This window comes from Gadus morhua, chromosome 9, assembly GCF_902167405.1.
Source record: "Gadus morhua chromosome 9, gadMor3.0, whole genome shotgun sequence".
Classification (NCBI taxonomy): domain Eukaryota; kingdom Metazoa; phylum Chordata; class Actinopteri; order Gadiformes; family Gadidae; genus Gadus; species Gadus morhua.
Genome location: NC_044056.1, coordinates 1,327,364 through 1,346,821, shown reverse-complemented (window position 1 = coordinate 1,346,821; position 19,458 = coordinate 1,327,364). Strand labels below are relative to the sequence as shown.

The window sequence follows — 19,458 nt, the reverse complement described above, 5'->3', positions numbered from 1 at the left end:
GGACGACAAGGTGTACTTCTTCTTCACCGAGCGGGAGCAGAACCCGGAGGGAGAGACCAAGGCCGTGTACACCCGGGTCGGACGCGTCTGTGCTGTGAGAGGAACACTCTGTCTGTCTGTCTGTCTGTCTGTATCTGTCTGTCTGTCTGTCTGTCTGTCTGTCTGTCTGTCTGTCTGTCTGTCTGTCTGTCTGTCTGTCTGTCTGTCTGTCTGTCTGTCTGTGTCTCTGTCTGTATCTTTCCCTTTCTCTCTCTCTCTGTCTGTCTGTCTGTCTATCTATCTCTCGTTTGTATGTGGAAGAAGCTAAACAATAAGGTAATAATGATGTAACGTGCGCGTCCTGTGTGCTTCAGAACGACCAGGGAGGCCGGAGAATGTTGGTCAACAGATGGAGCTCCTTCCTGAAGACGCGCCTCATCTGCTCGGTGGCCGGGGCCAACGGCATCGACACACACTTTGACGAGCTCGGTAAGGCTTCCTGTTTAAGGGACCCATGACATGCCACCAGGGGGGAGTGTGATTAGCCTTACAAGTCGCCCAGCACACATCTAGGTGGACACGCCCACTATTGATGTCATAAGGGGCAGATTTTCCAAACGGCTTGCAAGGCGAATCAAAGTCACACCTGGTGACATGTCATGGGACCTTTAAGGTGCATGCGACTCAAAAATGACTTCCTATTGTCAGGACGCTAAAAAGCCGTGTATACAGTAATACATAATTAATTAATAAGAAATGAAATGTTCTCATCGGTTCTAGAGGACATCTTCGTGCTCCAGAACAAGGACCAGAAGAATCCAGAGATCTTTGGACTTTTCAGCACCACGAGGTCAGTTGGGATCAGAATCGAGAGAGATCCCTTTGTTCTAACTGATCGTTGTCGCTGTGTTATTTTCTGCATCAATCATAACCATCTGCTTGCCTTATTCCTATTATGTCTCTTTTCTCTTTTTCTATTTTGTCATGTGAAGTACTTTGTAACAGTTTGTTTTAAAAAGTGCCACATATATATCCAGTAAAACATACTCCCCGTACCACCAGAACTCATCCCTTTCCAATGACTGTCATGTCTTCACCACGGCCCCCCCACCCCCCATGTCTCCTGCAGCGCCGTCTTCAAGGGCTACGCCGTGTGCGTCTACCAGATGGACGACGTCAGGGCGTCCTTCAACGGGCCCTTCGCCCAGCGGGAGAGGCCTGGCCACCACTGGACCCCCTACGAGGACCGCGTGCCCTACCCCCGCCCCGGCTCCGTGAGTAGGCCCTGTGACCCGAGGGAGAGGCCGGGCCGATGACGAGGCCCCGAGCTGTACCAACGCTACACACACACACGCCATTCACGGGTTCAACGCGCGCCACATGTTCCTGCGTTGTTGGGGCACACAGGAGCCTTTTGTGTGCGAGAGTGCGTGCGGTCTCTCCGGGGCGCCGTGCTGCGATAGGGACACTAACTGGGAGCGCTGTTGTAGCTACGTCATGCGAGAAGCCTTTTTCTGTGGCGGGGGATTTGGAGCCGGGGGTTTACAGCCAGCGCAGCTTTACTTTGTATTAAGTCGTGCATCGTATGGCACTACCTTGTATTACACTTCCCTTTTTCCTGTAATTGTTTTTTGCCTATCCCACGCTTGTGTGCCTTTCACTGATTGCCTCTTTTTTGCTTTTTTTTCCCGCTTTTTCTCTGTTCCTCCACCACCACCACCACCTCCACCACCACCACCACCCATCACCACCACCACCACCCATCACCACCACCACCACCTCCACCACCACCATCACCACCACCACCACCATCACCACCCATCACCACCACCACCATCACCACCACCACCACCACCACCACCACCATCACCACCACCACCACCACCACCACCACCACCACCCACCACCACAACCTCCACCTCCACCACCCCCACCTCCACCACCATCACCACCACCATCACCACCACCAACATCACCACCACCATCACCACCACCACCACCACCACCACCACCTCCACCACCACCACCACCACCACCCTCACCCTCACCCTCACCCACCTCCACCACCACCATCACCACCACCACCACCCTCACCCTCACCCACCACCACAACCTCCACCTCCACCTCCACCACCCCCACCACCACCACCATCACCACCACCATCACCACCACCACCCTCACCCTCACCCACCACCACCACCTCCACCACCACCACCACCACCACCACCACCACCACCACCACCTCCACCACCACCACAACCACCCTCACCCTCACCCTCACCCACCACCACCACCCATCACCACCACCACCACCACCACCCCCACCACCACCAACACCACCACCTCCACCACCACCTCCACTACCACCACCACCACCACCTCCACCTCCACCTCCACCACCCGTGCGCAGTGTGCCAGTAAGATGAACGGCGGGGGCTTCTCCAGCTCCAAGGAGTTCCCTGACGAGGTTCTGCGCTTCGTGCGCGCCCACCCGGTCATGTACCGGGCCGTGCAGCCGCTCCACCGCCGGCCCGTCCTGCTGCAGACCCAGGGGGGAGGGCGCAGGCTGACCCAGCTGGCGGTGGACCGCGTCCAGGCCCAGGACGGCCACTACCACGTCCTGTACATCGGCACCGGTACGCAGCGACAAGCGCTGATGTACGGCACACCCAACAAACCCACGGACCGCCACACACCCAACAAACCCACGGACCGCCACACACCCAACAAACCCACGGACCGCCACATACCCAACAAACACACGGACCGCCACACACCCAACAAACCCACGGACCGCCACACACCCAACAAACACATGGACCGCCATCAGCCATAACTATGGAGGGTCGTAAACAGTACTTAGAATAAATGTAGTGTCTGTGTCCGAACAGGAGTGGGGGGAAGACGAAGCTGATGTCTGCCCAGCCCTTATTCAACCGCTCAGAATGATCTGCTATGAATGGATCAGTTTTAAACAACGATTTACATAATGTGCATCAAATTATATGTATTTATACAATACTCTAATATTAAAAAATAAAATGAACAAACAAACATGCACGCACACACACACACATGCGCGAACACATACACACACGCATATAGACACGCACACTATGAAAGCCATTATAAAAGTAGATAGTTTCCCTGAATCAACGTCAATGCGGATGGAATCATTAACATTAAGTTACCATGGATATTTGTTGGAAAGCAGAATTAAATGAATAAATACAAACAAATGATCTAACACATTGTGTGTGTGTGTGTGTGAGAGCTTGGTATGGACCATGAAACAGATATAACATGTTTATGTGATGTATTTGTTTGTCTCCATCCTCAGACGACTCTGTGGTGTTGAAAGTGATCACCATCTACAACAAAGACACGGACACGGTGGAGGAGGTCCTGCTGGAGGAGCTCCAGGTGTTCCAGGTACAGATGCGGGGTAATGCCCAGGGACTGAGAAGGGGTTCGCACGGGGGTGCTTTCAGCGTTGGCCGGTAGCTTCTGCTAGTAGAGGCGTTACTCAGTGAACTACACCAGTAGCTTGGCGGTAGCTTTAGGACTGAAAAGCTACCACCAAGCCACTGATGTAGTGTTTCACTGATCAAGCAGTGAGGTCGCGTCCACACAAGTCACATTTGACCGAGATTTCTGAATGTCGGGGTCGGATATAAAAGTGGATCAGTCGGTAGTGATAGTACAGCCTCAGTGTGTGAGGTGCAGCAGGCCGGTGCCAACCTTGTGTGACTTCCTGAGGCTCTGGCGCACGGTTCGTACGCCGGTTTGTCCGGTGTGGCGTGCGGCTGACATTCTGGAGCTCCGTACGGAGAGTGTGCGCACTGTGCGTCTGCCGATGTCGGGGCCAACGCCGACGGTAAATGCCAATGCTCTGCGTGTAGTCGTGGACCGTCCCGCTTCACAAGCGGCGCCGTTGTCTGATGGTTTTTTTTTGCTTGTTTTTGTTGCCAAATTAGTTTTGCAGGGTTTAATGAACCAAGCTTTTGTTTGAAGAGCAATTAATCTCAAAATGTTCTGCCTGCCTATCTATTTGACTGACAGCTGCATTGATAGCATTGAGAAACATAGTTCTTTGATGTTTCAAATTAATTTGCTATGTTGTGGTAGCTTAGCTTGTTCATATCTCTGGGGGGTTTTGGGGGGTGGGGGGTAGCCTCAGCATAGTAAAGCTTATTTAATAAGAGTAAGTGGACGCTTTCTCTACTCAGTGCACGTTTCATGGAGCTTGCCCAATAGGTCAATGTTTGAACAACTTGTATAAAGGTGCTGGAGGTTTAACAGCTAATATTTGAGGGTGGTTTGTTAGTAATCGGCTAGCCATCCATCAGCTGCTGCTGATAAAAATGCGTTGCAGAGAGGGGGTGAGGACTTCTCTTTCTTTTATAATTAAATTTTGTTTCAAAATCTTGCTCTCTCTGGTTATTTTCTGATCCCTGTTTTCACAACTCTCAAATCTGACATACAGGGTTTGTGTAACGCGAACACTAACAACTACTTCTCCAGACTGATCAAAGTTATAATTCTCTTCTTTCCTTCCTAAGGTGCCCACAACAATAACAGAAATAATCATATCATCCAAAAAGGTAAGGGGGCATCTGGGGCAGTTGGATTCCAGCAAGCCTGCTCCATATTTAGTGTGTTTTTACATCCAGCTATCAATCTGACTGCAATTCTTGCATTTGGCCACACGGTGATACCATTGGATCATCTTGTTTCTCAAATCTGGGACACAAGTGAAGTCAAGTGAAGTCAAGTGAAAAGATGCTTCATAAATAAATGCTGGCCAATACATTTTTTCATCATTATTATTTTACATATTTTTATTTCCTTTACAAAAGTAATAAAATAATGGAGTTAGGAGTGTGAGGATGTGTAAAAAGAACCGCTTTGTGTTGAAGATGACATTAATGCTGACCTGTGCGGCCCACAGCAGCAGCTGTACGTGGGCTCGGAGGTGGGCGTGGCCCAGGTGAGGCTGCACCAGTGTGAGCTCTACGGCTCCCAGTGCGCCGACTGCTGCCTGGCCAGGGACCCCTACTGTGCCTGGGATGGGCTCACCTGCTCCAGGTACTACCCTGCTGGAGTCTACCCCAAAAGGTAACGTGCACACACACACACACACACACACACACACACACACACACACACACACACACACACACACACACACACACACACACACACACATGCATGCACACGTGCACGCATGCAAGTGCAGTGGCTTGAAAGCAAGCACACACAGACACACACACATATACTGTACACACACATTCTGTGTGACACACACACACACACAGCTACACACCCTGGCACAGAGCCACACACAGAGGACCCACGTGCACGTGCAAACAGAGACACACGAACAAACAGACACGCATCCACCCACGGCCAATCGTGCTGCCGTTGAGAGAGATAGCCGTCAGATGGCCGGCAGGTCCCCTGCTGAGGTGGGATCTATCGGTGGTTCTGTGGTTAGCACCTTCCCCACTCCTCGCTATTTCCTCTCACACGACACTCTGTCCACCGCCGGCTCCCTGATCACCAGACGAGAAGAGTGGATGTACCTTCTACCGAAGCTCTTTACGAGAATGGATGTATAATGCGAGGCGGACGGGGTCCACACGTACGCCTGTTTGTCCCAGTCGCGTTCGCCTCCCCCAGTGAACACGCCCCGGCCTGTATCAGAATAACAACGTCTGACCGGGGCCAGGAGGTTAGCTGGTTGTGGTACTTTGAGAGGGGAGATTAGAGACATGCACACACCGCCTTAAGCCCTGGCCACACCTTATACACTTTCGACTGTTTCTTGATGTGGCAATACGTTTTTATTTAGCTCCGTTGACTCACATGCTACTTTTTCAAAAGTTCTTCTCAAAAGTTCAGGTATGACACATGAGGTGGGCGGGACTTAACCCCTCCATGCACCCATTGCCTGTGTGTGTAAGTGTGTTAGTCACAGACTACCTACCTGTAGAGACGCAGTACACCTGCTCTGTAAAGTCAAATCCAAACAAGCACCCAATTATCAATGCTTTATTCTAAGTAAATTAACTCAGCTAATCTCGATTTATTTTTCATTCAAAACATGCAACTGATTCATTTGGAGAATTAGGAACGTGATATACATAACATATTTATTTTTTTAGATGAAGAGGGAGCAACTATGCATTGTTTAAATTTGATATATTATTTGTACGGGAAAAGGCTTTGTGTCCCACTGTTGGTCTTACCGGGTCTATCCCAACACCAGTACCCGGAATATATCCCGTACACCGGTATCCGGTAAGACCAGAGCCGGATCCACACGGGATGGAGTCCACCTCTCTTTATGGCGTCGGGGGTCCGGTTAGGGGGCCCTTCTGTTAGCGGGTCGGTTCATCACTACCTGCTTCATACCCGAGTGGAGCCGAGAAACACCGGTGATCAGCGCTGATCAGCGGAGGTACCTGCTGATGCGTGAGCCGCCTGGTGATCAGGCTGACCATTACGACCAGCCTGCAAGGGCGGGAAACCAGGTGCTAAAACCACAGGAGCGTGAGATAAGAGGAAAGGTTGAGCAGTGGAAGAGAGCTGAGCACAGAGGGAAGGCGAGGGCAGAGATGGAGTACGTTTTGTGTTACTGACAGTTACAGAGAGGCACTTCGCATTATGAGACCAAACCGTAGCCTCTTCAAGGTAGGTCTTTCTGTTATTTTAATATCCTTTTATTAGGTTACCAAATTGTACCCGACATGATTCATGTTTTGAGCGGTACAGGTAAAAAATGTTAGCGCGGTATTCATGACCAGACATTATTTCCGGTCGATTAAACACTGTGTCAGCTCCTGGGTCTCCCCCCGCTCAGACACGGAGGGTAGGGGCTGTAACATCCCACGCATCAACTGGTCGGTGTACATCTATTGAAATCGGATCCAATCGGTTCTCGGAAGGAGTTTCCCAGGTCCATTATGCTCCCGGTCCGTCGTTCTGGACCCCAGAAGACCTCTGGGTGCAACGCCATAGTTTGAACCACCAGGCCATGTTGGACGTCTGCCAGTAAAGCCTGCAGCCTAGTCTTTTCTGTTCATTCCTCTGTTTCTCTGTCTCTGTCTCTCTCTCTCGCTCGCTCGCTCTCTCTCTCTCTCTCTCTCTCTCTCTCTCTCTCTCTCTCTCTCTCTCTCTCTCTCTCTCTCTCTCTCTCTCTCTCTCTCTCTCTCTCTCTCTCTCTCTCTCTCTCTCTCTCTCTCTCTCTCTCATATATGCTATTCCCGTCTCAATCAGTGCTCCCTTATCTCCGTTATTCACGTGGTATTCTGTCTAACCCCTCCCGTCTTTTCACAGCCGCCGGTTCAGGCGCCAGGATGTTCGCCATGGCAACGCCGTCCAGCTGTGTAATGGGCTGCAGATCGACGGTGAGCGCACGTGATGCGGACGTGATTGGTATGCGTTATGGGATGTGAAGCCATGGGATGCACGTGTGTCTCGGTGGCTCCTCGGCTCCGTTCATTCATGTGTGTGTGTGTGTGTGTACTGTTTTGATTGCACCTTATCATCATAACACGTGAACATCTGTATGTGTCCACACATTGATAGCTGCCCATTAAACAGCCACTGAGGAAGCCTAAAGAGGAATGGTGGTGCAGGCGTCTCGTCCTCATTGGAGCATACCTTCATCGTCCACCAATGAGGGGGTTTGGGGAGGAGGGGGAGGGGTGGGGCTAATGAGTTAGCGATTTTCCAGTCACGACGCGGCTGCCATGGCAGTATAGGTATGCAATAGCACGCAATAGGCTCCGGTTCTCTTGGTAAAGGGCGACTACCGGCGGAATAGCCAGGGGGCTAGTCAAGTAGAAGGCTAGCAGCAAGAGTGGCCAGGTTACCTAGCAAGCATCTTGGGTAGGGTAGAGAATATACCGGTAACATGGTCATAGGGAATCAGGCATCGGCAATGTGTAAGTGTGTGCGTGAGTCTTTTTGTGTGTTAGAGAGTGATTGTGCAGGTTTATATATTGCTTACGGCCATACCAACCTGAACACGCCCGATCTCGGAAGCTAAGCAGGGTCGGGCATGGTTAGTACTTGGATGGGAGACCGCCTGGGATTACCCGGTGCTCTGAGTTTAACTCGAAGTAATTGTAAAAGAGGGTCGGCCCTCAATTGATCTTTTGAGGTTAAATAAAGGGAAATGAAATGATTTATATGTAACCCCATTCATTTGTAACCGTAATCAACGGTGTGTATGTGACACTTCATCATTGTGTGTGCGTGTGCGTGTGCCTGCATGTGTGTGTGTACAGACCAGCAGCTGGGCGTGGCAGAGGAGAGGACGGTCTACGGGGTGGAGACCAACAGCACCCTCCTGGAGTGCACCCCTCGCTCCCTTCAGGCCAGGGTGCTCTGGTTCAGACAGCAGGGAGAGCTGCAGCATGAGGTTGGTCGGGGACACACACACACACACACACACACACACACACACACACACACACACACACAGACACACACACACACACACACACACACACACACACACACACACACACACACACACACACACACACACACACAGAGATCTTTAACTTATAGAACTACATCTTCAGGACCCAGTGATATAAATGTAGCACCCCTGCACTCATAGTCTGTGCGCAGCGATCATATATATGTGTCATATATTCCCAGCTTCTATGGAGCCATAGGGGATGCTTCTATTTATGTTTGCTGCTTCTATTTATATTTCTGCTTGATTTAACGTTTAATTGTGCATTCAAACGGAAAAGGCCTTTTGCTCTGTAGTGTCGAGGATGAACAAACACGTAGGTGACAAATTCATTCATCAAATTGAACGTCTGCCCATATGGGTGATGGTATGGGATCAGAGTGGGCCGTAGATGGGGCTCTGCCCAGTGTTCCCAGTGTTCCCAGTGCAGCCCACGTAGGTAGCCTTAAAACCATTTGTCGTGGCTGAGCCCTTCTCGGCAGTTGATAACAAACGGGCGGTAAGTTTGACAATATTACAGCAGGTTTATTTTCCTTTATAAATCCATTCACCGGCAATAACGTTAACTCGTAATACATTTCAGTCACAAAATAACAAACCCAATTGCTGATCACTATCACACAAAGGACACAATCGAAAAACGATTTGCTCCCAATTAAAGTGTAATTCCGGCGAAAATTGAACCCAGGGTCTTTGTTTTGGCATGTGTACCCGTCAAAAAAGCCCTCGGTAAGGCACAGACTTGTAAACAGTGCTTTTTAATAAACTCCCGGTACGCTATCTTAAGTTGTTGATTCTTTGTTTTATGTGCAGGGACCCTAATCATGCTACTGCAGAGGTTTGGTGCTATTTTGAGCACTATAAGTGGTTAAAAGGTGCCGATTTAGAAGCGTTCAAGGTGCCCCTACCCAATAACATGGAGCTAAACATTGTGCCATGCAAACTCTATAAAGTATCTGGAGGGCTTATTTGATGGGTATACATGCCATAACAAAGACCCTGGGTTCAATTTTCGCTGTTTCCTTCGAGCCCCCCTATGGAGCACAAAACATGAACACAACTGAATAAATGCATATGGCTCCTACACCACGTGGGTTTCAGTTTCTCTGTGTACCCGAACTATCCCAGATACGCTCATGGACCCCGTCTGAATGTCCGATATTACTTGTGTGTGGATGAACTTCCAAAGGGGTTTGTCTTCTTGAATCGGACCATCTACACACACCCCTCACTGATCCACCGTCTCCTGGGACCACATGAACATAAACCGCTCGGCACGACGTGTACGTTACGTTACGTCGGGCGCCCCCGCGACGAGTCGTTAGCGAATGTTAGCGTCTCCGCGGCTACGTGGCTAACTAACCCCGCGCTAACTCCTCCCGCGTCGTCTCCTCCTCCCAGCTCCAGGCCAGCGAGCGCGTGGTGCCGACCGCGCACGGGCTGCTCCTCCTGCACGTGCGCGGCTCCGACGCCGGCGTGTACGTGTGCCAGACGGCCGAGCACGGCTACGTGCACGCCCTGCTGCGCGTGGCGCTGGTGGTGCTGAAGGGGGAGCGCGCGGCGGCGGCGGCGGCGGCGGCGGGCGACAGAGAGAAGGAGCTGTCGTGTCCCTCCTCCTCCTCCTCCGGGGGTCCCCAGACAGGGGGGCAGCCCGGCCCCCACTCCCGGGTGTGGTACAAGGAGTTCCTGCAGCTGATTGGCTACGGGGACGCCCAGCGGGTGGAGGAGTACTGCGAGCGGGTGTGGTGCTCGGACAAGAAGCGCAAGAAGCCCAAGAGGAGGTATGCCCCCCCCGGGGGGGGGGGGGAGAAGAAGGGGAAGGCCCGAGCAGGGGAGGGCTCCCACCGTGCCCCCAGACACACACTGGATACATGAGGGTGTGTGTGTGGCCACGCATGCACACACACACACACGCCCCCCCCCCCCCGCACACGCACACACATGCACACAAGTGGAAACACACACGCGGTCAAACACACCCGCACACAGATGTTGAAACACACACGCACACACTGTTGTTGAAATGCACACACTCACACGCACACCTCACGCCAACACGCATTTTGAGACCTAAACATCCCCTCACCCCCACCGACACACCCACCCCCACCCCCACACACACACAGACTAAAGGTCAGGCTCTCTTGTGTTCCCACCACCGAGCAGATATCAGGACACACTTTGTCCCTAGTATTATTATTATTCGTGTGAGGTATATTCGCTTTAAATGTCCAAAACAACCTTTAGGTCAAATCAGGGCAAGTTTGTTGAGCAGATGAATCCTCACATGATCAGCGTTGAATAAGGGGTTACGTAAAGTCCTGTGGACCGTCAGAACACTGGGCCCCTGCATGAGCTGAAATGAGATGGAGGGGAGGGTGAGCTCTGACCTCAGAGACATGCCAGGCATAAGCTCCCCCCCCCCGGAGTGAGCCAGAGCAAACCGCTTGACCAAAACAAACACAAGAGACTTGACAAATGGCTGATCTTCTCCCGGCGCTGCGGCCAATCACGACGACTCGTTCGCCATGTCACTGTATCCCACTCCATCCCATATTTTCTACTAATTTATTTCCTTTCAGTTTTCAATCGTAGATGGGTGTTCAACTGGAAGTACAGTGTTTTTCATGTTTTTTGTAGCTAAAACGAGCTTTGAGTTCAGTGATGCTTTAATAGCAGTGATCATAATGATGATGTGGGTTTGATGGCATGTATTATCAATAATAAATCAGCCCTTAAACTAAATGCATAGTAAATATTGAAGCACTTAGTGACCATTCAGTAGTGGGTGAAGTCGATTATTTTTTTTATATCATTGGGTATTTGCGCATATGGTGCACACCTTCACATCTACTGGATGCTTTTGACGAGACATACCAACAGTATTGTATGCAATGCACATTATATTTATTCGAAACTCAAAATTACTTCTGTGTACACATCTCGTAACTGCAACCGCATATCAAAGAATTTGCATCATCTGACGATTCAAAATGATCAGATGATTACTTTGCTTCCACCACTTATTCTGTTCTCCCCTTCTCTCCGACTGCGTACCTTCTTTTATCGAAAAACGGTGTAGATGTCATCCACAATTACACCAAACTGTCATGAAGGAATTTGTCCTTTTTAAAACCAATGATATTCTTCAAGACAAAAGTGAAACGCCATTCTTGCTTTTTGTGATGTAAAAGGTGAATTTTCAGACGGTAACTAAGGGCGGGGCTTAGGGTCAAGGGGATCGGTATCGGAGTAATCACAGGAATATGATTGGTGGTTGGAATGCTATGCCCGCCCACTTGGACTCGGAGACCAATCCCAAAGGTGCGTCTTTTCTGGAGGAAATGAGCTGCTGACAGTAAACGTTGTGTCCCGCGTTGTCTCCAAGGTGACCATTGAAGCATGCCCTGTGCTGTATTCAAGTATTAAGGCCTCATAAATATTCCGTCAATCTAGATCTGAGATGTTTCACATGTAATACTTTAATGTTACATAATCTGTTGTAGTGACCTTGCAGTAGTAATATACCGTTAGCCTTCTTCATATTTTATTTTCTGTGCCTTATTTATGTAATATTTGGTCAGTGGATTATTTGAACTTTGTTGTGTGACTACGCTTACGTGATGCAAACCGCCAGAGGGGTCCAACGCTGGTGGAATCAGGCTGAAGGCATCGACGGCTGCATTAAAGTGTGAATGTTGTGCCTCCTATTACTCCAATAAATACCTTTAACTAAAACAAATGGTGCCGCCGTCTCCACACCGTGGTGTCATAACCATGAACTCTGATGTAGAGAAATACTGCACACACATACAAACACACACAATCATAGACACACGCACACGCACACACTTACAAAAACACACGAGAATATATTACATTTAGTAATTATAAATATGAATTCAATAAATTATTAAAGGAATTGCATATTAGATATATTACATACTGCAATACCATAGTAAAACGTGCACCACACACTGCAAAACCACCGCAAAACCACCGGTGGGCAGTTGCTTATTAGGAACAAGACAGCCAACATCTGCACACCCTGGGCTGGGGAACATGATATCTGATGGGATCAAGTGTTGGAATGCATTCATGAGGTACAGTCGTCTCTCGAGCTTCAGGATGAACCTGAGCGGGGAGGCCTGTCCCAGCAGGGTGTCTCTACGCAGCATCTGAGGGCCCGAATCGCTCTGCTGATTCCATCCCAGTCGCTACCATAGCAACAGGCTCTGCACGGGTGTGCTCCCCAACACTTTATCAAATCTCTCTCCCGCTCTTTCCCTCTCTCACTCTCTTTGTAGGTACTTCTTTCATTTATCTCCCTGCCCATCTCTCTCTCTCTCTCTCTCTCTCTCTCTCTCTCTCTCTCTCTCTCTCTCTCTCTCTCTCTCTCTTATCCCTCTCTAGGGATAAAAGCCTTCCTTCTCTCTCTGCTGCTGTTTAACCCCCCCTCAGTCCCTTCAGATGCACCAAATCTCCCACTTTATTAAATAGAAAGGAGCCTCCAGCTATATAGGACATGGGGACTATTTCATGTTCCATTTTCTTATTTTACGTACAGATTCAAGATTCATACTTAATCATTGTAAAATAAATCCCAATATAATAATTGCGCCCATCTTTTGAGTTTCAAAACACGTAATTTCTAGTTTCACAGTAGGGAGGATTTCTATTACATTCAGGGTGGGCAGCAATCTACCAGCAGATCAGAAGCACTTACCTGTGTAATACATGCTGCTGCCGCGCTGGCTGAGCCCCAACTACTCAGCAAAAGCACTCCTTCCTCCTTTTGGATTTGAATGTTGAAGATTACAGTAGAAGTGCTGCTGCATTAGAAGCTTCTAGAAGCTCCTCTCTCAGGACTGAATTTATAATACCCCCTCCCAGTCCTGCCTTTATATCCTCCTCTCCCAGTACTGCCTGTATATCCACCTCTCCAAGGACCAGATGTATAGTCCCCTCTCCCAGTAGCACATCGTAGCTCTTTCTCTCCTCGTGCCTCCCCCATTCCCCGGTCGAGGCGCAGCCCCCCGTTTCAAGGAGACCGCCATCAAAAAGCCCTTCTCGTTCCCATCAGCGCCCGCGCCCTGGAAGCCTTAATAGCCACGGAACTCGGTGGACCGGAGAGAGGCGAAGGTGATGAGACACTGGACAATGAGGGGGAGAAACAGGGCCGCTAAATGGGGCCTTCCATCACAACGGGTTCTGCCGTCTGGCTGGTTGTTTGTGTCGGTGTATGCGTGTGTTTGTGTGTATGCGTGTGTCTGTGTGTGTTTGTGTGCGTAGGGTACGTGCAAATAATACATTAAATGCAGTGTTGTATGGACAGAGACTAGGCAACGACACAGTCAATAGACAATCGCATGCAAAATAACAGCAACCCAGTGTACTGTGACATACACAGAGTTGCTGTTATTTTGCAGTGTGTGAATGTGCGCCTGTTTGTGTGAGTGTTTAAGATAACATTTAGAAATTCTGCATCGATTCAAACGCATAATGAGAGTGTGCATGTTTGTTTATGTATGTATGTTTTCAATGTGTTGTGTGAGAGTGTGTGTGTGTGTGTGTGTGTGTGTGTGTGTGTGTGTGTGTGTGTGTGTGTGTTTGTGTGTGTGTGTGTGTGTGTGTGTGTGTGTGTGTGTGTGTGTGTGTGTGTGTGTGTGTGTGTGTGTGTGTGTGTGTGTGTGTGTGTGTGTGTGTGTGTGTGTGTGTGTGTGCTGAGATGAAAGTCTCTCTCTCTCTCTCTCTCTCTCTCTCTCTCTCTCTCTCTCTCTCTCTCTCTCTCTCTCTCTCTCCCTTTAGCCTTTTCTGTGTGGTGTCTTATCAGTGACATGCAAGAACCACCCAGCATGAGTACAGTGCCCTCGGCGACTTGGCGGTGCCTGTGTGTGTGTGTGTGTGTGTATGTGTGTGTGTATGCAATGCGCTGCCTCTACCTTCATATGTATTTCATCTCAACTGTGAACCGTAAAACAAACATTCACAATTTACAAAGAAGATTCCTTTAGGATGTCGACGGCTGTTTAAGGCAGGATTCGGTCCCGTAAGGACAGTGCCATGGTAACGGCTAACAGATAATTATTTTAATTAATTAATTAATTAATTATTAATTAACCATTAATAAGCATTTGTGAATGCAGTATTATTATATAGCATTAGCCTAGGGGTTAGGGTCAGGGTTACATAAACTCCATTAGTAAACGTGAACACCATTTGTAAATTATTATCATGCCATTATTTAACTTTTAATTAACTGTTAGTCATTGCTTAATGCTGTATTAACTAATGTTAATTAATGTTTAATTAATTTCCCCTTATAGAAGTTTCCATTTCCTCAGGAAATCCCTTGTCTGATTTCCTTTTATCGAAAGATGTTGCTTTTGTTTTTATCCCCTAATGATGAAGGATTTGTTGACAGGAACTAAAACATTAAGAATAATCTATAAATGTCCTTGATTAATGGGATGAACAATGATAAATGACCATCAGGAGCAGATGAACATGCCCGTGGAAGAAAGGCACGGAGCTTTGTCAAACAAACTCAGAATCTGGCATCGAAACGAGCACACAGTGGCATATCAGACAACGTGCACATGCACAGATGTGCACATGCACGTACACACTCTTATCTCACTCTCTCAGATACATACACATACACACACATATGCACTATCTCTCTCTTTCTTTTTCCCTCTCTCACACACAACCCTAACCCTAAAACACACACACACACACACATACACACACACACACACACACACACACCGTTTTATACAATAGGGGAGAGCGAGGGGGGGGGGGGCACGGTTCTGCGTCACCCCAGGGTGTTGTTGATGCCGTCACCTCTCTGATGTCAGCCACCCCACAAAGCAGGAACATGAGGGGTAGAAGAAGTGAATCATTCATATGCAACCTATTTCCATATTCCCTGACAAATCTAGAGCGAGGGTTGAGCAACAATAAAAAAGCAACTCGGTGGCCAGGTGAGTGCCTTCCCTGCCTGCTCTTGGCCTCGGGACCAGAAACACACATTATCTCTCTGCCGGATGCTGCCAGGACACGGGGAAAGGGATATTATTGGGCAGCAAGACGGAAAGTGAAAATGTCAGTGAACGCTCTGTGGAGCACAGTTTAAATACAAATGAGAAATATCCATTTCCTTTCAGCAACCACAGGGTCATCACATGTTGTAATGGTTTTACAGATTCCTCTCTATGTACTCCTATGCCGGAATGTAAAGTGTGCATGCGTGTGTGCGTGTGTGTGTGTGTGTGTGTGTGTGTGTGTATGTGTGTGTGTGTGTGTGTGTGTGTGTGTGTGTGTGTGTGTGTGTGTGGTGTGTGTGCGGGTACGTGCGTGTATGTGTGTTAAAATGCAGGGGCGGAAGCAGGCCATGTTAATCTGTGGGTAATCCTCGTCTTTGAAACCCGTGCTCCTCTTTAATCCGTCTTTACGTTTATCCCCCCCCCCACCATTTTCATCATTGCGTCATCATTATTATGGTGAACTTTGAACTGCGGGGGACCCAACCTGCTGGAGCACGCTGTGCAACATCAGGAAGCAACGTGACGCACAATGAGCCGCACGACATCACATGGTTGATCAGCGGGGGGGGGGGGGGCAACAACGACTCAGCGATGCGGGATCATTACTCAGCGAATTGCGGCAGACGTTTGCTGTAAATTGATTTGAGGTTTTAGCTTCCAAAGGACTTAATGTGAATGAATTGTCATCGATGTACATACACTGTAGGATTAATAGGGCTCAGACGGAACAAAAAACACACATTGAATATTCCTCTCTCAGTTATGTCTTAAGGCAAGCTGGCTGGTGTAAAATAGTCTGCAGTATGCAAAGTGATGTAACCTCCACTTGGACAGAATGATGCACATCGTTTAACTGAGGAAAACAAAGCTTAAAGATTTTTTAACGTTGACTGATTCAATTTGAACGCCTCTGAATCCACCTTTTAACACAGCATCAACAAGACTTCACACTGAGGACACTTTGAGGCGCACTGCTGTTTCTGACTGCAGATGACAGGGGGTTCCAGCACTATGCAGAGGTCCGCTATGTGGCAATTAGGAAGGAACTCTCCGCCAGTGCTTTCAGTGCTGTCAGAACTGAAATATTTTCTGAGCTACCATAGCCAACCACCCAATCCTAATATCAATGGTTTTTGTTGTGTTATGTCTGTTTAGTGAAGTAAGTTTGGGCAGTAGGGCAAAGGCAATAAGGGACAAAGATATGAAATATAAAGATATGAATGAATGCAACTATTAATTCAGAAACGCATCTGACTGTGTGGCGACTTTATTATTGTATGTATTGTATATTGAAATGCAATCTAAGTTTGTAAAATGTATTGGGTCATATATGCAATGATTTTGTTTATACTTTATTATACTTGGTAGGACGCCAGACTTTTTGTGTTTTCATTGCTACAATAAAAGTCTTTGAGTATCTCATTTTCTTAGTCTGGACTTTCAGCAATGTTGGTTGGAAATAGACAATCAGGCGTGACTCCTGAGATATGGCTCAATAAGAATATTGCTTCCTTGTAAACAACCTCAGAGCTACAGTGCTGCTGATATTTCTGAGCTTCCAATAGAAATGGAGCTGCTTCAAACCTGGAGGGAGAGCGAAAAATGGGTAATAATGTGCACAGAAGCACCTCCTCCCTCTCTGCTCGCTCCCTACAACACTTCTCAATGATTCTCCGCCGCTGCGACTTGTTACAGTCAGGAGCCAAATGGGGAACAGATGCCGAAATCCTCCTACAGAGGCAGGTGTACAGTCAACCAGAATAGATATTCTCAGCTTTAACACCTTACCTCCTCGCTCTCCCTCTTCTGGCCCCTTCAATTTGTAAGCTTCCAAATGTTTTCATTTAACCTCTTATTTGCGTTTTGCATTCATATTCCTGTGTTTTTCTCTTGTAAAGGGTCTGATTATCTAGAAAATCACTTAGCATTAAATTAACCATCAATTTTTGATGACCATCAAATCAGCTCTCAAATGAACATTATTTTTAATGGCTAAGGCATTCAGGTCCAGGTCGGTGTCATTTGCAGATAGACATAGACAACAGTATTGCAGGGCTAGCGTGTTAGAGGTGTTTCACACTTGTGCACACTTTTTTTCCACCTTTTTTGGTCATGCCACATTTCCAGAGGCTGAATAAGCGGTCGTGATCAGATGTCTGACCAGATCAGAGGATCAGGGAACACCTTTTCCCTTCAAAGGTTATAGCTTTGTGCTTAAAGGTCAAACATCTACCAGCAAGTCTAAAGCAGTGAATGACCTTACAGGGATGATTTGAAGCTTAACTAGATCATTTTACTGCTTCACTGAGAGTCCAATACAACATTGTTTGGCATTTCACTGAAAACCTGCTTGGACATTACTGTAATTGCAATGTTGGATCTATTGAGAATTGTAGATTGTCTTTCTTTACTTCAGATTTTCTTATTGGATACATTAAGATTTTATTGTTATGAATGAATGTCATTTGTCATGGTGTCATGAGAGCCTTGATAGACAGACACTCTGAAACGCGTCTCTATGTTGTGAATGAGAATGATCAGGGAGGAGGTTCTTTGGGTGCAGTGGCCCGGCTAGATCAAGGGCCACTCATTGGACCGAGAACTTTCTAAAAAGAATGGTGTGATTGGTGATTTGTCTCAATAGTTGCAACCACAACCCCTCTGATGACATCACTTCCTGTAACAACCAGGACACGGGGCAGGCTACCGCTGTGTCACTATGGAAACAGGGTATATGAGTTTTATCAGAATGAATCATCTGGAAGTCCGGGTTCGAGTGAGGCGAAGGGCGGTCTCCATGGTAACCTTCCTATTTCTATGTCCTGTGAATTGCAATGTTAATTATAACCTTCGCCCGTGTCGTAGCTGTGGTCTCGGGAGGAAGCTGTTCGTTATCAGGCCCGGAGGGGGCCGCGTTCAGGGCAAGACTGGACGGGCTCCGTGGAAACCTCTTGTTTCTATGACATGTACGAATGTTACAATGTCTTGTTAATTGATATATCAATTATTGTCTCCAACCACAGAGTTAGGGTGGGGGTTGGTCATCTTAGTGGTGGATACTATGAGGGTTAGGTTAGGGTTAGGTTAGGGGTTGGTCATCTTAGTGGTGGATACTATGAGGGTTAGGTTAGGGTTAGGTTAGGGGTTGGTCATCTTAGTGGTGTATACTATGAGGGTTAGGTTAGGGTTAGGTTATGGGTTGGTCATCATAGTGGTGGATACTATGAGGGTTAGGTTAGGGTTAGGTTAGGGGTTGGTCATCTTAGTGGTGGATACTATGAGGGTTAGGTTAGGGTTAGGTTAGGGGTTGGTCATCATAGTGGTGGACAACAGCTCTGAGGACTCGAGGTTCGAGTTTCGACTCACACAGAGACCAAAATAGGGCTGCACCCCCATCACTATACTATGCTTCACAATACTAGGTTCTACCGTCCACATTCCACAATAGGTACTGTATTACAGTCACCCCTTCACAATACTAGGTACTACAGCAAACACTACACAAAACAACCTACTACAGCCTACTCTACACAATACTGAGTACTTCAGTCAACACTATAAAATACTAGGGACGACAATCAACACAACTCAATTCTAAGTACTACGGTCAACACAACACAATATACCAACACAACACAAAGGTACCACAGTCGACAGTCCAATGTTGTACTAAAGTCAACACCACTTAATACTAAGTATTACAGTCAATGGTACACAATATTAGCCACTACTAAATACTAAGAACTACAGTCAATACCACACAATACTAGACTAGGCTTCTTAATAGAACAATAAGGAAAAAATATATATTGTCACACATGAATACAATTAAAATTGACATAAACCGAAATCCACTTAATCAAAACTTCCTGAAGAGCCTCACTAAAGTTAGCCCCACTTCAAACTCAGACGAGAGCCCCCAGACTAAACCC

General features: G+C 47.9%; 1 protein-coding gene and 1 pseudogene across 2 annotated transcripts in view; both read left to right on the top strand.

The window, feature by feature from the left end:
• Positions 1-12,221, top strand: part of sema3e (sema domain, immunoglobulin domain (Ig), short basic domain, secreted, (semaphorin) 3E) — a 29,617-nt gene extending 17,396 nt beyond the window's left edge. Inside the window, exons 7-17 of one of the 2 annotated variants that reach the window (XM_030365727.1) lie at positions 1-94; positions 354-468; positions 760-829; positions 1,109-1,253; positions 2,391-2,616; positions 3,321-3,412; positions 4,543-4,584; positions 4,935-5,098; positions 7,322-7,392; positions 8,278-8,411; positions 9,876-12,221. The exon at positions 1-94 is cut by the window's left edge and continues 49 nt beyond it. In XM_030365727.1, the coding sequence (XP_030221587.1) occupies positions 1-94; positions 354-468; positions 760-829; positions 1,109-1,253; positions 2,391-2,616; positions 3,321-3,412; positions 4,543-4,584; positions 4,935-5,098; positions 7,322-7,392; positions 8,278-8,411; positions 9,876-10,349 (1,627 nt within the window). In that variant the 3' untranslated portion in view covers positions 10,350-12,221. Of the gene's footprint in view, positions 95-353; positions 469-759; positions 830-1,108; positions 1,254-2,390; positions 2,617-3,320; positions 3,413-4,542; positions 4,585-4,931; positions 5,099-7,321; positions 7,393-8,277; positions 8,412-9,875 lie in introns of both variants that reach the window. The other variant, XM_030365726.1, reaches the window with a different exon arrangement.
• LOC115551609 (uncharacterized) lies at positions 7,992-8,100 on the top strand (annotated as a pseudogene).
• Positions 12,222-19,458: the final 7,237 nt, after the last annotated feature.